At 40.8% G+C, this 15,571-nt stretch overlaps 1 protein-coding gene across 1 annotated transcript in view; it reads right to left on the reverse strand.

Annotated features, from left to right (window-relative positions):
• Positions 1-13,520, reverse strand: part of TBC1D25 (TBC1 domain family member 25) — a 47,098-nt gene extending 33,578 nt beyond the window's left edge. Inside the window, exons 1-3 of the mRNA XM_077145374.1 lie at positions 13,339-13,520; positions 11,698-11,807; positions 6,328-6,482 (exon numbers count right to left, since the gene is read on the reverse strand). Of these exons, the coding sequence (XP_077001489.1) occupies positions 6,328-6,482; positions 11,698-11,807; positions 13,339-13,458 (385 nt within the window). The 5' untranslated portion in view covers positions 13,459-13,520. The remainder of the gene's footprint in view (positions 1-6,327; positions 6,483-11,697; positions 11,808-13,338) is intronic.
• Positions 13,521-15,571: the final 2,051 nt, after the last annotated feature.

Raw genomic sequence — 15,571 nt, forward strand, 5'->3', positions numbered from 1 at the left:
TTAATTCCACACTTGAAGTTTAATTGTGCTAGGCCCCTGCTGCAGGTAAAGTCCCTTTCCTTTCCCCTCTGGGATGCAGCCTGTGGGGGTGGGGCGCCGGCCACCATGGCTTGGGGAACTCATGGTTCTGGGTGGGCTCGCTGCCAGTCCAGCTGGTCCAGACTGGGGTACGCTGTGTGTCCAGTCACTGACGTGGTCCCAGCAGTTGTTCTGTACTGTTCCTGGTTATTTAGTAGCTGCTCTGGAGGACAAACTAAATTCCACACCTTGCTAAGCTACCATCTTGGCACCTCCCTCCGTTTTCATTTTTAATAAGGGAAATATATGTATTGGGTAATTAATGTTAGTTTCTTTAAAAAAAAATGCAGCTCCAATCAAATTCCCATTAGGATATTAATGGAATAATGAGCTAATTACATTAAATCAAGAGAACAGTAAGTGCACAAGAATACTCAGGACAATTTATAAAAGAAGACATTAAAACATATCATAAAGGTACAGTGATTAAAACAACACAGAACTGGTGTAGGATTTAATAAAGAAATCAATGTAATAGAACAATAGAACCAGTAATTCAGAAAACAGACTTGTGTATAGGCAGGGATTTGGCAATCAAGAGTTGGCTCCGAAAACGGTAGGATAAAAACTGACTCATCAATAACTGAAAAACTGATTCTCCATTTGAAAATAAAAAGATAATTTACCAAAAATTTTATTTTTGCCAAACTGGTGTCTGTGCATGCGAGCCTCTCTGCCTCGCTCTCTCTTTTTTTTTATTGATATATATTATTGTGCTGGTTTGAATCTGTGTGTACCCCAGAAAAGTCATGTCCTTTAAAACTCATTCAATATTGCTGGGTGGAAGCTTTCTGATTATTCCCATGGAGATGTGACCCACCCAATTGTGAATGGTAACCTCTTTTTTTTTTTTTTTTGAATGGGTAGGCACCAGGAATCAAACCCAGGTCTCTGGCATAGCAGGTGAGAACTCTGCCTGCTGAGCCACCATGGCCTATCCTGAGTGGTAACTTTTGATTAGATAGTTCCCATAGAGTTATGTCTCCACCCATTCAAGGTGGGGTTGCTTACTGGAGCCCCTTAAGAGGGAACTATTTTGTAAAAAGCTTGAGAGCCACAGAACCTGCACAGCCAGAGACCTTTGGAGATGAAAAAGGAAAACATCCCTGTGGGGAGCTTCATAAAACAAGAAGCCTAGACAGAAAGCTAGCAGATGTCACCATGTTCGCCACATGCCTTTCCAATTGAGAAAAAAAACCTGTACTTTATTGGCCTTTCTTCAATGAAGGTAACCTCTTGATTGTGCCTTAATTTGTACATTTTTACAGACTTACTCTAATTTGGATATTTTCACGGCCTTAGAACCATAAACTTTCAACTTAATAAACTCCCTCTTTTAAAAGCTATTCTGTTTCTGGTATATCGCATTCCCACAGATACCAAACTAGAACAGATTTTGGTACCAGAGAAGTGGGATGCTGCTGCAGTTTAGAAATATTAAACATGTTAGAACAGCTTCTTAAATGGATAAGGGGAAGAGTCTGGTGGAGCTGTGAGGAGCTTGATAGAGAAGGCCTAGAATACTTTGAAGAGACTGTTGGTAGAAATGTGGACTCTAAAGATCCCTCTGACGAGGGTCTAGACAGAAATGAGGGCTGTGCTATTGCAAATTGGAAGGAAGGAAACCTTGTTTTAAAATGGCAGATAATATGGCAAAATTGACTATGGCTTTAGCTGGAAGGCAGATTTTAAAAGCCATAAACTTGGATATTTAGCAGAAGAGATTTCCAAATTATATGTGGAAAGTGCAGCCTGATTTTTCCTTGCAGCTTATAGTGAAATGCGACAGGAAAGAGAGAAGCTGAGAACTGAACTCTTGGGTACAAAGAAACCAGAAACTGATATTCTGGAAAATTCTGGGCTTCCAGGAAGGGAGATCCCTGTGAATAGTGCCCCATATGAGGATCTAACCAAATGTGGAAACAGTCAGCCATTTCAGAGGAAGCCAGGATTGGATATGGAGTTATCCAGTAAGAATTTGTGGAAACTCCTTCTGCCTGATGGACATGAGCTGAACCTACTGCATAGAAAGCCAATGAGAGTGTTACAGGATCTGTATAAACAGAACCACTGCCAGTTTGGACTGAGAGGGACAGAGAAGGGACACAATGGAGGAAAAATAACTTCAGAGGCAGAACTATGGAAGCTAAAGTCTAAAGTCAAGAAACCACTGCCAGGAAAGTGGACCCACCCAAGCACTTGGAAAGGGTAAGTTTGCCCTGAAGACAGAGGGTGGGCCTCCCACCTCCTTGCAGTGGGAGAGTTGTGCTGCCTCAGGCCTTGGAGAGGATGCAGCACATTCCTTGGGGATTGGGGAGAGCCTGGCTGCCACCACATGGAGGGGTTGAGCTTGTGCCACAGAGATGGCAGAGATCCCAGATGCAGCCCCAATGCCGGGACAGGGTGGAGCAGAGAAAAAGGTGGTCTCCTCAATGTCCCACAGGTTGCATTTGGAGAGGCAGGCCACTGCATAGGCCCTTGGAAAGGGTGGGACTGGCACTTTCTAAAGCCCCAAAGATAAATGACTCTCAGACTCTGAAATCTAATGGAGTTTGCCCTGCACGTTTTCAAAACTGCTTGGGTCAGGTGGCCCCATGCTCCTTCCAATTTCTCCCTACAGAAATGGAAATATGTATCCTTTGACTGTCTCTCATTTGTATGTTGGCAGCAAATAACTTGTTCTGAGTTTTATAGGCCCAGAGCCAGAGGAGAATTCTGCCTTAGGACAGACCATGGCTGTAGCTGACTTTGATGAGATTTTGTACTGTTTCTGAATTTGTATTGCATTTGTATTATTACTGAAATGCTTTAAGTCTTTCTCATATTGTTATGGAATGAATGTATTTTGTATTTGGAAAGAACACGTCTTTTTGGGTCCGGAGGGTGGAATGTGCCTGTTTGAATCTGTGGTATACCCCAGAAAAGCCATGTCCTTTAATCCTCATTCAATATTGCTGGGTGGGGATGTTTTTATTGTTCCCATGGAGATGTGACCCACTCAATTGTGAGTGGTAACTTTTGATTAGATGATTTCCATGGAGATGTGCCTCCACCCATTCAAGGTGGGATTGCTTACTGGAGCCCTTTAAGAGGAACCATTTTGGAAAAAGCTTGAGAGCCACAGAGCCCACACCGCCAAAGACCTTTGGAGATGAAGAAGGAAAATGCCCATGGGGGAGCTTAATGAAACAAGAAGCCTGGAAAGAAAGCTAGCAGACATTGCCATGTTTGCCATGTGCCTGTCCAGTTGTTGAGATAGAAACCCTGAGCTTCACTGGCTTTTCTTGAGTGAAGGTAACATCTTGATTGTGCCTTAACTTGGATATTTTTACATACTTGCTTTACTTTGGGCATTTTCATGTTCTTAGATTGTAAACTTGCAACTTAATAAATTTCTCCTTTTAAAAGCCATTCTATGAGCTGGGACTCAGCACCAAGGGATTGAGAAAGGGGGAAGAGAGAAATAAGGCAAAATAAAGTATCAATGGCTGAGAGATTCCAACAGAGTCGAGAGGTTATCCTGGAGGTTATTCTTATGCAGTAAATAGATATCACCTTTTTAGTTAAGGCATAACAGGGAGGCTGGAGGGAACTGACTGAAAGTGTAGAGTTCTGTTCCAGTAGCCATGTTTCTTGAAGATGATTGTATAATGACACAGCTTTCACAATGTGACTGTGTGATTGTGAAAACCTTGTGCCTGATGCTTCTTTTATCTACCTTATGGACAGATGAGTAAAACATATGGATTAAAAATAAATAAATAATAGGGGGAACAAATGTTAAAATAAGTTTAGTAGCATGAAATGCTAGTGATCAATGAAAGGGAGGGGTAAGCGGTATGGTATGTATGAATTTTTTTCTGTTTTCTTTTTATTTCTTTTTCTGAATTGATGCAAATGTTCTAAGAAATAATCATGATGATGAATATACAATTATGTGATGAAAAATAATGAAAAAAGAATGTTCATATTGTATGTTGATTGGTTTTATTAATAAAATTTTTTTTAAAAAAGCCATTCTGTTTCTGGTATATTGTATTCTGGCAGCTAGCAAACCAGAACAATTATATATTCACATACCATGCAATCATCCAAAGTGTACAGTCAATGATTCACAATATCATCATATAGTTTTGCATTTATCATCACAACTGACTTTTTTTTCTTTTTTGTGAAAAATAACAGATAGAAGAAAGCAATAAATTTCAAAGCATATTGCAACAATTAGTTGTAGAACAGATTTCTGAGTTTGATATGGGTTACAATCCCACAATTTTAGGTTTTTACTTCTGGCTGCTCTAAGAAACTGGTGACTGAAAGAAACATCAATATAATGATTCAGCAATCATACTCATTTGTTAAACCCTGCCTTCTCTGTATAACTCTACCATCACCTTTGATCTTTCTCTCACTCTTTAGGGGTATTTGGGCTATGGCCATTCTAACTTTTCATATTGGAAGGGGCTGTTGATAATATGGGATAAGGGATAGAACTAGTTGATGTTCAGGAGAGGATGGCCCCTCTGCATTTCAGGATTTATCTGCATTCAGGGACCCATCTGGAGGATGTAGGTTTATAGAAAATTACCCTAGTGCATGGAACCTTTGTAGAATCTTATATAACGCCCTAGGTATTCTTTAGGATTGGCAGGAGTGGTATTGGTTGGGGTTTGGTAAGTTATGATAGGTAGTGATGTCTAACTGAAGCTTGCATAAGAGTGACCCCCAGAATAGTATCTCAATTCTATTTGAACTCTCTCACCACTAATACCTTCTTTGTTATACTTCTTTTCCACCTTTTAGTCAGGATGGCTTTGTTGATTCCACAGTGCCAGGGCCAGGCTCATCCCTAGGAATCATCTCCCATGTTGCCAGGGAGACTTTCACCCCTGGATATCATGTCCCACATAGCAGGGAGGGCAATGATTTCCCTTGAAGACTTGGGCTTAGAGAGAGAGAGAGACTGCCTCTCTTTGTGCTTTAATTTGTATTACTCTCAGTTCTCCTGCAATTAAGGTTTTTCTTCACAAGTCTATTAGCCATGCAGATTTGATTTCTTTATTAAAACAGTGCTACTTCGTGTATTTGACAAGTGAAGAAACCGAGGCTTGAGAAATTAGTTACATGACTTACCTAAGCACATATGGCTGGTTACTCAACGGCAGAGGTTCCTCTATCTCTGGCTAGCTGTCTCCTTCTGTTTGTCTGTCTGCCTGTCTCTGTCACTGTCTTTCTGACACTTGTTTCCCTCTCCCACTCTCTCTCTCCCACTCTTCTTGTGTACCAATCTCTCTGTCACTTTCTCTTGAGGCTACCAACCTTAACAAGCTGCAAATTCTGTCGAGTTAATGGTTAAGAGCAAGGACTCCAGAACCAGACTTCCTGAGTTCAAATCCTGCTCCACCACTTAATGTCTTTGTGACATGGACAAATCCCTTCACCTCTCTGAGCCACAGTTTCCTCTGCTATAACATGGAGATAACAATCCTTCCTACCTTAAATGATTATTTTGACAATTTTGTGAATAAACATTATGTGAGGAGAATGGCCCTCCAATTGCTCAATACATGTTAGCTATTCATATATTATTATGACCTCAATGGAAATGTCTCAGTTTATCCCAAGTGGACATGTGAGTTCACTGAGGCTGGGAACCATGTCTTCTACCTCACAACTTTTTACTTAAAAAAATTGTAAACCTACAATAAAGTTAAAAGAAGTATACATTGATAACCCATACAACCTTCATCTAGGTATGAGACGAGAACAAGTGGCTGGGAGATCATGGGAACAAATGAGTAAGTGAGCCAAGAGTGTAAACAAATGAGTATGGGTGTAAAATGAATGAATACATAAATATAACTACCATTATAATAAGAATAGCTATACTTAGTTAATTTTAAAACTAAAATATACAATATTACAGCTACGTTGTCATATTACATTATATAATTACAACATATACAATCAGATTATATGCTATAATATTACAATATAATTATTAGAACCAACATTTTTTGAGCATTCACTAAGTGGCCATGCATCTTACATGAATTACCCTGTTTAATCCTCACAATAGCCCTAAGATAACATTATTTCTACTTTACAAGTAAAGAAACTGAGGTCCCCTGGCCAAGCTAGGATACCTTGGTCCGCAGTCTACATAAGAGATAGACGGTAAGAGGCGGAATCATCTTATGGGGAAAGGGTGGGTCCCAGAACAATGCTCTCAGGGACCTGGGTACTCACTGTCTTCGCTGGGTCGGATATCTACACGCAACTGCAGATAAGGTTTGGAGGCAGTGGCGAAGGCTGCACTGAGGTCCCAGTCAGAAAGGAGTGAGAGGTAAGCTTCCTGCCCCAGCCGATCCCGGCCAAGGTAGCTGATCCCAAAGTTCTTCTTCCTAGACAGAGGAGACACAGGGAGGTTTGAGTGCTCCAGTGCCCTGGAAGCCTCTGGGACAGTTTCCAAAATGAGGCAGGTAAGATAGAAGATGTTGGAAACAACTTCCTCCTATATGCTGGTGCTCTGCCAAGGACTGTACGCAGCCTGAGGTTAAGTCATTTATACCTACTTTGTTACACACAGAAACAGTCACACCTTTGCTCGTATTTGGGTGGGCATGTTGGAAACTGGTAAATGCTGATCCCCTCCGAAGAGGGTAAAAAGGCAGCTGGGGGTAAGAATGGGAAGAAAGCAGTCTTTATTCTTTACAGCATAACGAAATAAAACAGTCTATTTGTTTGTTACTTTTCACAACCAGAAACTATTTTTCAAAAAAAGTTAAACAAAAGTGAAGAATTTATTCTTCACCCAATGGACTAGAATTGAGAAGCCATAAGTAATATAGCTATATAAATACAGCTATGGCCATTGCTTTCCAACAAGGGTACCAAGTCCACTCAATGGAAAAGAATGGTCTCTTTAGCAAATGGTGCTGGGGCCACTGGATATATACATGCAAAAGAATGAAGCTGGATCTCAACTTCACATGATATATAAAAAATTCAAAATGGATCAAAAATCTTAATGTCAGAGCTCAATCCATAAACTTAGAAAAAACCTAGGGGAAAAATCTTCAAGGCCTTGGATTTGGCAATGTATTCGTAGAAACGACACCAAAATCAGCATGGTACTGGCATAAAGATAGATATATTGACCAACGGAATCGAATAGAGTGTTCAGATATAGACCCTCTCATCTATGGACATTTGATCTTTGATAAGGCAGTCAAGCCAACTCACCTGGGACAGAACAGTCTCTTCAATAAATGGTGCCTAGAGAACTGGATATCCATATGCAAAAGAATGAAAGAAGACCCATATCTCACACCCTATACAAAAGTTAACTCAAAATGGATCAAAGATCTAAACATTAGGTCTAAGACCATAAAACAGTTAGAGTAAAATGTAGGGAAATATCTTATAAATCTTATAATTGGAGGCGGTTTTATAGACCTTACACCCAAAGCAAGAGCACTGAAGAAAGAAAGAAATAAATGGGAACTCCTCAAAATTAAACTCTTTTGTGTATCAAAGAACTTCATCAAGAAAGTAGAAAGACAGCCTACACAATGGGAGACAATACTTGGAAATGACATATCAGATAAAGGTCTAGTATCCAGAATTTATAAAGAGATTGTTCAACTCAACACCAAAAAGACAGCCAATCCAATTACAAAATGGGAAAAAGACTTGAACAGACACTTCTCAGAAGAGGAACTACAAATGGCCAAAAGGCACATGAAGAGATGCTCAACGTCCCTGGCCATTAGAGAAATGCAAATCAAAACCACAATGAGATATCATCTCACACCCACTAGAATGGCAATAACCAACGGAACAGAAAATGACAACTGCTGAAGAGGATGTGGAGAAAGAGGCACACTGATCCACTGTTGGTGGGAATGTCAAATGGTGCAACCGCTGTGGAAGGCAGTTTGGTGGTTCCTCAAAAAGCTGAATATAGAATTGCCATATGACCCGGCAATACTATTGCTAGGTATCTACTCAAAGGACATAAGGGTAAAGACAGAAACGGACATTTGCACACCAATGTTTATAGCAGCATTATTTACAATTGCAAAGAGATGGAAACAGCAAAAATGTCCATCAACAGACGAGTGGCTAAACAAACTGTGGTATATACATACGGTGGAATATTATGCAGCTCTAAGACAGAATAAACTTAGGAAGTTTATAACAACATGGATGGACCTTGAGAACATTATGCTGAGTGAGACTAGCCAAAAACAAAAGGACAAATGCTGTATGGTCTCACTGATATGAACTGACATTAGTGAATAAATTTGGAATATTTTGTTGGTAACAGAGACCATCAGGAGATAGAAATAGTGTAAGACATTGGGTAATTGGAGCTGAAGGGATACAGACTGTGCAACAGGACTGAATACAAAAACTCAGAAATGGACAGCACAATACTACCTAACTGTAATATAATTTTGTTAAAATACTGAATGAAGCTGCATGTGAGAATGATAGAGGGAGGAGGGCTGGGGGCACACATGAAATCAGAAAGATAGACGATAAAGACTGAGATGGTATAATCTAGGAATGCCTAGAGTGTATAATAATAGAGACTAAATGTACAAATTTTAAAAATGTTTTTGCATGAGGAAGAACAAAGAAATGTCATTACTGCAGGGTGCTGAAAATAGATGGTAATTAATCTTTTAAAATTTTAACTTATGTGTGAGACTAAAGCAAAAAATGTTTATTTGGTACAAAATTTATATTTTGACTAGTGCATTTCCTAATATAACTTATGTAGATAGTTTGATTGAACACCATAAATACTTGGAATCTCAGGTAGGACATGAGATTTTGTTGGTTTGCCCAGAGTGATGCCCCGATGAATCCCACAGTGATTCGATCAGTGAGTGGAAAAGTATTTGCAAAGCCCCCTTCGGGGAATGGTGAGAATGGGGAGAAATTCAACTTCCCCAAGTTGAATTTTTGATATTCTCAGAAGCAGTGTGGACAACCAAAGCTATAGGCTGAGCCCCCAGCCTTGGGGTTTATTCATAGGAAACTTAACCCCACAAAGGATAGGTCAAGTCTACTTAATATTTAGGCCTAAGAGTCACCCCCAAGAGAGCCTCTTTTGTTGCTCACATGTGGCCTCTCTCTCCAGCCAACATGACGAGCAGTCTCACCACCCTCCCCTTGTCTACATGGGACATGACTCCCAGGGGTGTGGACCTTCCTGGCAACGTGGGACAGAAATCCTAGAATAAGCTGAGACACAGCATCAAGGGATTGAGAAAAACCCTAGAATGAGCTGAGACTCAGCATCACGGGATTGAGAAAACCTTCTCGACCAAAACGGGGAAGAGTGAAATGAGACAAAGTGTCAATGGCTGAGAGATTCCAAACAGAGTCAAGAGGTTATCCTGGAGGTTATTCTTATGCATTGAGTAGATATCACCTTGTTATTCAGGATGTAAGGGAGAGGCTGGAGGGAACTGCCTGAAAATGTAGAGCTGTGCTCCAGTAGCCATGTTTCTTGAAGATGATTGACTAATGATATAGCTTTCACAATGTGACTGTGTGATTGTGAAAACCTTGTGTCTGATGCTCCTTTTATCTACCTTGTCAACAGACGAGTAGAATATATGGAATAGAAATAAATAATAGAGGGAATAATTTATGTTAAAATAAATTTAGTTTGAAATGCTAGTCATCAGTGAAAGCGAGGGTAAGGGGTATGGTAGGTATAATCTTTTTTTTTTCTGTTTTCTTTTTATTTCTTTTTCTATTGTCTTTTTATTTCTTTTTCTGAATGGATACAAATGTTCTAAGAAATGATGAATATGCAACTATGTGATGATATTGTGAATTACTGATTATCTATGTTAATTTTTATTTCATTTGTTATTTTTTTAATTAATAAATAAATGTAAAAAAATTTAGAAGCAAAAAAAAAAATCTAAATGTCAGAGCTCAATCCATAAACTTAGAAGAAAACCTAGGGGAAAAATCTTCAAGGCCTTAGATTTGGCAATGTATTCTTAGAAACGACACCAAAATCAGAGCAACCGAATTAAAAAAAAAAAAAGATAAACTGGACTTCATCGAAATTAAAAACTTTTGTGTAAAAAAAAGCACTTTTGTGTATCAAAGGATATTATCAGGAAAGTGAAAAGATAACCTACAGAATGGGAGAAAATATTTAGAAACCATATACCTGATAAGGGTTCAACATGCAGAATATATAAAGAACTACAACTCAACAACAAAAAGACAACTCAATTTAAACATGGGCAAGAACTTATATAGACATTTCTCTAAAGAAGGTATACAAACAGCTAATACGCACAAGAAAAGATGCTCGGTATCATTAGTTATCAGGGAAATGCAAATCAAAAGCACAATGAAATATCACTGCACACTCACTAGGATGGTTATTGTTTTAAAAATGGAAAATAAATTTAATGCGGAGGTGGAGAAATTAGAGCCCTCATGCATTGCCGGTGGGAATGCAAAATGGTACAGCCACTGTGGAAAAGTTTGTTAATTCTTCAGAAAGTTAAACGTAGAATTACCATAGGACCAAACAATTCCACTCCTAGGTATATACCCCAAAGAACAAAAAAATAGGGACTTAAGCAGATACTTGTATGCCAATGCTCATAGTAGCATTATTCACAATAGCCAAAAGGTAGAAGCAACCCAAATGTCCATCAAAAGATGAATGGATAAATAAAACATGGTACTATATATACATGCAATGGCATACTATTCAGTCATGAAAAGGAATAAAGTTCTGATACATGCTACAACATGGATGAACCTTGAAAACATTATGCTAAGTGAAATAAGCCAGCCAAATATATAGATTCTACTTAAATGAAATATCTAGAATAAGCAAAGTCATAGAGACAGAAAGTAGGCTAGAGGTAACCAGGGACTGGGGGGTGGGGGAATGGGGAGTTATTGCTTAGTGGGTACAAAGTTTCTGTTTGGGGTGATAAAAAACTTTGGTACTGGATGGTGGTGATGGTTGCCTAACATTATGAATATAATTAATGCCACAACTTACACATAAAAATGGTTAAAATTGGCAAATTTTTATTATGTACATGCTACCAGGATAAATGAAAAAAAAATTTACCTTCAGATATATTTGTGCAATTGTGCAAAGTATGTTGTGTGATCATTGTAACCATAGAAATATCCTAAATACCCATCACTTCTGTACTGTTTGAATTTGTTACCAAAAGCGTGTACTCCTTCTCCAACAAACCACCACAACAAAATAACCATCACACCTGCTTTTAAGAACCACCACTTTTCATTTATGAAAGTGGCAAATTTTACAGTGTTTTGTAATAAGCAGTGTTTGTGCGGGTGTGATATACTGTTGGTGAAATTGGCAAGACCTGTCTGGGAAGTATTTGGAAACATCCAAAAATTTTTAAAAGCACATAGCCTTCACCTGGCAATACCACCACTAAGACTTTATCCTATGACTAGACTTTCCCAATACTCTAAGATATGTATATGTGGTTGTTCACTATGGGACTATTTGTAATAGTAAAACAAACAAATAAACAAACACCCTACCCACTGGCCAATTCCCAGCATCCCCTCACTCACCCGTTCAAGTCAAAGGCTCGGATGAGGATGTGCTGTAACACGTCGAGTGAGGTGATCTGGGGATCAACAGCAAAGGAGCGGAAGTCAGGCGGTAAGAAGCTCTCACATTTCTAGGGCAAAAAGACATGGGGGTAGGCTGTCAGGGCCACATCACGCTAATGTGGAGTGAGTGAAGGGTAGAGCGATGGGAGGCAAGGTTAAAGAGGTGGCGGGGACAGATCAAGGAGGGGCATTTGGGGCCACAGCGAGGACTGTGGTTTTTGTGGTTTTGGGAGCCACGGGAGGGTTCAGAGCAGGGGAGGGATGTGCCGTGACTTAAGATTTAACAGTATCCCTTGGCTGATCTGAGAACAGAGGAGGAGGCTACTGCAACAGTCCAGGCACCCAATTTTTCTTCTGTATCCCCTCAACTACCATCACCAGCATTGTCATGTCCAGTCTGATTTCTATTCAAACAGGCCCCTATGCTGAAACCAATCTAGCATGTGGGTCTACAATACTCCCCTGCTTAAACCTCTTCAATGGCCACCCACCACCTGCAGGAGAAACCCCAGTGTCCTCAGTATGTGAGCCTATAGGGCTCCAGTAAGCCCTCCTGTCAGCTTTTTAAACCTTAGTACTCTGGCAGTACCAAACTGCTAGAAGTTACTTTGAATGCATCAAGGCTCCAGGCCTCTGCTTGTGATCTTCCAGTCTATAAAACATCCTTCCCAATTTCTTCACCTGGCTCACTCACAGCTCAGGCATTATCTCTTTTCTGAACCCCCAAACCTCTACTATAGCATTATTAGACTGAAATGATCTATTTATTTCTGCCACCACACTGGTCTGAGCCACACCAAAGTCCCTTCACCATCTGCCCCACAGTCCCCCACTCATCCCACCCCACCCCGCCATCTTTTACCTCTCTGATTCACCTCCTACCACTCCTCCCTCTCACTCTTTCCAGTCCAGCAATATGGGAACCTACGGAAACATGCCAAGCTCATCCCCATCCCCCAGCCTTTGCCATTGCTGTTCCGTCAGTCTAGAACACTGTTCCTCCAGATATGCACATGACTGACTCCTTTTTATTTGAGTCTCTGTTCCTTCAATACCTCTTCTGTGCTTTTCCCATACAACCTTGGCTAAAGTAACTCCCTAACTCATCACCCTTTCCATTATTTCCTCCTGACGTTCATCAGTATGCAAACATCTCCTTTAACTGTTTGTCTTCCCCATGAATATGTTCGCTCACCGAGGGTGGGGACTTGCCTAGAAGTCCACTCTCAATGCATATGTGTGGACTGACTTCAGAGCCCCTTTCTGACAGCAATAGCTCGTCCTTCTCCCCCTACCCTCCCCCCATTTCTCAGGACCCCACCACGCAAGTACTAGGGTCCCACCTCCAAACCTACAGCCACTCCCCTCTACCCACAGTCTCCACCCATCCATTCTTCAGGCCCTGCCCCTCCAGTTTCAATGCCCCCCGCCCCAAGATATGTCCCTGAGCCTCCCTGCCAGCGGGTCCGCCCCCACCACTCTGCCCTCAGCCTCGCCCCTAGGTAACGCCCCAAATGTCAGGTCCCGCCTCCATCGTAGGAAAGCCACCAACTTCCCTAGGATAGCCCGGCCAGCTGGCCGACCCGCCGCTGGCCTCACCTTGACTCGGACCCGTACCACCTCCCGCTCCTCCTCCTCGGCCGCCGCCGCCAGGGGTCCACCGCCGGGCGGAGGCGGTCCAGAGCCGGCCAAGTCCGTGGACCCTGAAGCCGTCGCCATCCCGCCCCCACCCCTTAGAGTGCGCGAACCCTAGAGTGCAGAAACCCGCGGCCCCACCTTGCGCCGGGGCGCAAGCGCAGTGGGTACTGCGCGACCCTACCCCCACCGCCCCTCCCACCTAGCAAGGGGGGAGGGGTCACTTTTGCGCATGCGCAGAGGGCGCTGTTAGGAGCCCTCACCACAAAAGTCAGGTTTTTAGCTTCACTTCAGCTAGTGTGCAGGGGCCCAGTAAGGCCCCACCTCCCTTCGGTTGGGATGTTTTGGTAGTTTACTTCCGGATTCACCTTGCTGTGTGTTATACTGACGACCAATTCGGGCTAAAGGAGTGGGCGGGGAAAGGAAGCTACCGCGTTGACACCAAGCCCTAGGCCCCGCCCCTGTCGCCCCGAGCCTCCGCTGATGAATGATGTCATGTATTTCAAATACTTGTGGTCCTAGCTTCAAATGAATTCGCTGTACGGGGGAGGAAAAAAACATCCTTTTTCTAGAGTTTTTTTTTTTAACAAAAAGTGAACCCTGTTGTAAAATGGCTGTGGTTAATTGTACAAATAGAATGTTTTCACATGAACTAGAACAAATGTACGTCGCTGTAAAAGGTGTTAATGATAGGATGGTATATGGGAAAAACTAATGCAAACTATGGACTATAGTTAAAAGTAATATTGTAATACTCTTTCATCAGTGGTAACAAAGGTACTAAACCAATGCTAAGTGTCAATAGTAGGGGGCTATAAGGGATATGGAATTTTTTATTTAAGAAATCAAAATGTACTCATTGACTGGTGGTGAATACATAACTGATTATCCTAACAGCCATTGATTTTACACTTTGAACAAAAAGGATTAAAAATTAGTTTACACTGTGAAAACTCCTGAAGCTGTACATTTATGATTTTTTTACTTTCTATACCTGTGTTATATTTCATTAAATAATTGACAAAAAAAGCCATTTAAAATATTTTTTATTAATAAAACAACATAAAAACATACAAACATTCCATACATGGTATACAATCAATGGCTCACAATACCATAACATAGTTGTGTATTCATCACCATGATCATTTTTTTAACATTTGCATCACTCCAGAAAGAGAAATAAAAAAGAAAAAAACTCATATATCCCATACTCCTCACCCCTCCCTCTCATTGACCACTATTATTTCCATCTACTCAATTTATTTTAAGCTTCGTTACCCCTATTATTTATTTTTTATCCTTATTTTAAACTCATCTGTCCACACCCTAGTTAAAAGGAGCATCAGACACAAGGTTTTCACAATCACGCAGTCACATTGTAAAAGCTATATCATTATATAATCGTCTTCAAGAAACAAGGCTACTGGCACACAGCTCTACAATTCAGGTACTTCCCTCCCACCACTCCAATATACCATAAACTAAAAAGGGAATATTTATATAATGTATAAGAATAGCCTCCAGGAAAACCTCTTGATGCTGTTTGAAATCTCTCAGCCACTGACACATTATTTTTTCTCATTTTTCTCTTTCCCCTTCTGGTCAAGAAAGTTTTCTCAATCCCTTGATGGCAGGTTCCTTATCCTGGAATTTCTGTCCTGTGTTGCCAGGGAGGTTTAAACCCCTGGGAGTCATTCTCAACTGTAGGGAGGAGGGCAGTAAGTTCACTTGCTGTGTTGGCTTAGAGAGAGGCAACATCTGAGCAACAAAAGAAATTCTCTGGGGGTGACTCTTAGGCCTAATTTTAAGTAGGCTTAGCCTAGCATTTCAGTAATAAGTTTCAAAAGGGCAAATCATAAGATGCAAGGCTCGGTCTGTTGATTTGCTTGTCCCCACTGCTTGTGAGAGTATCAAGAATTCAACTTGGAGAAGTTGAATTTTCCCCCCGAAAGCTGTATCTTAATGTCAACTTTTAAGAAAAGTTCACAATTCTCTTTTGGTTTCTTTTACAATAATTTGTTGCCTTGGTATTAATAGTTAAATAGGCATCTCTGTTTTCTGGAACGTATAAGTAATGGGGAATTTTCCTTGAAAGGCAGAAGAGGGTTAATGGCATGTCTCTCGTCCCATAGAGTATACAACATCTATGGTTTTGGATTTTCTCATGGAAGAAGGGTTTGAGAGTCAGCTTCTC

This window comes from Tamandua tetradactyla, chromosome X (assembly GCF_023851605.1).
Source record: "Tamandua tetradactyla isolate mTamTet1 chromosome X, mTamTet1.pri, whole genome shotgun sequence".
Lineage (NCBI taxonomy): Eukaryota > Metazoa > Chordata > Mammalia > Pilosa > Myrmecophagidae > Tamandua > Tamandua tetradactyla.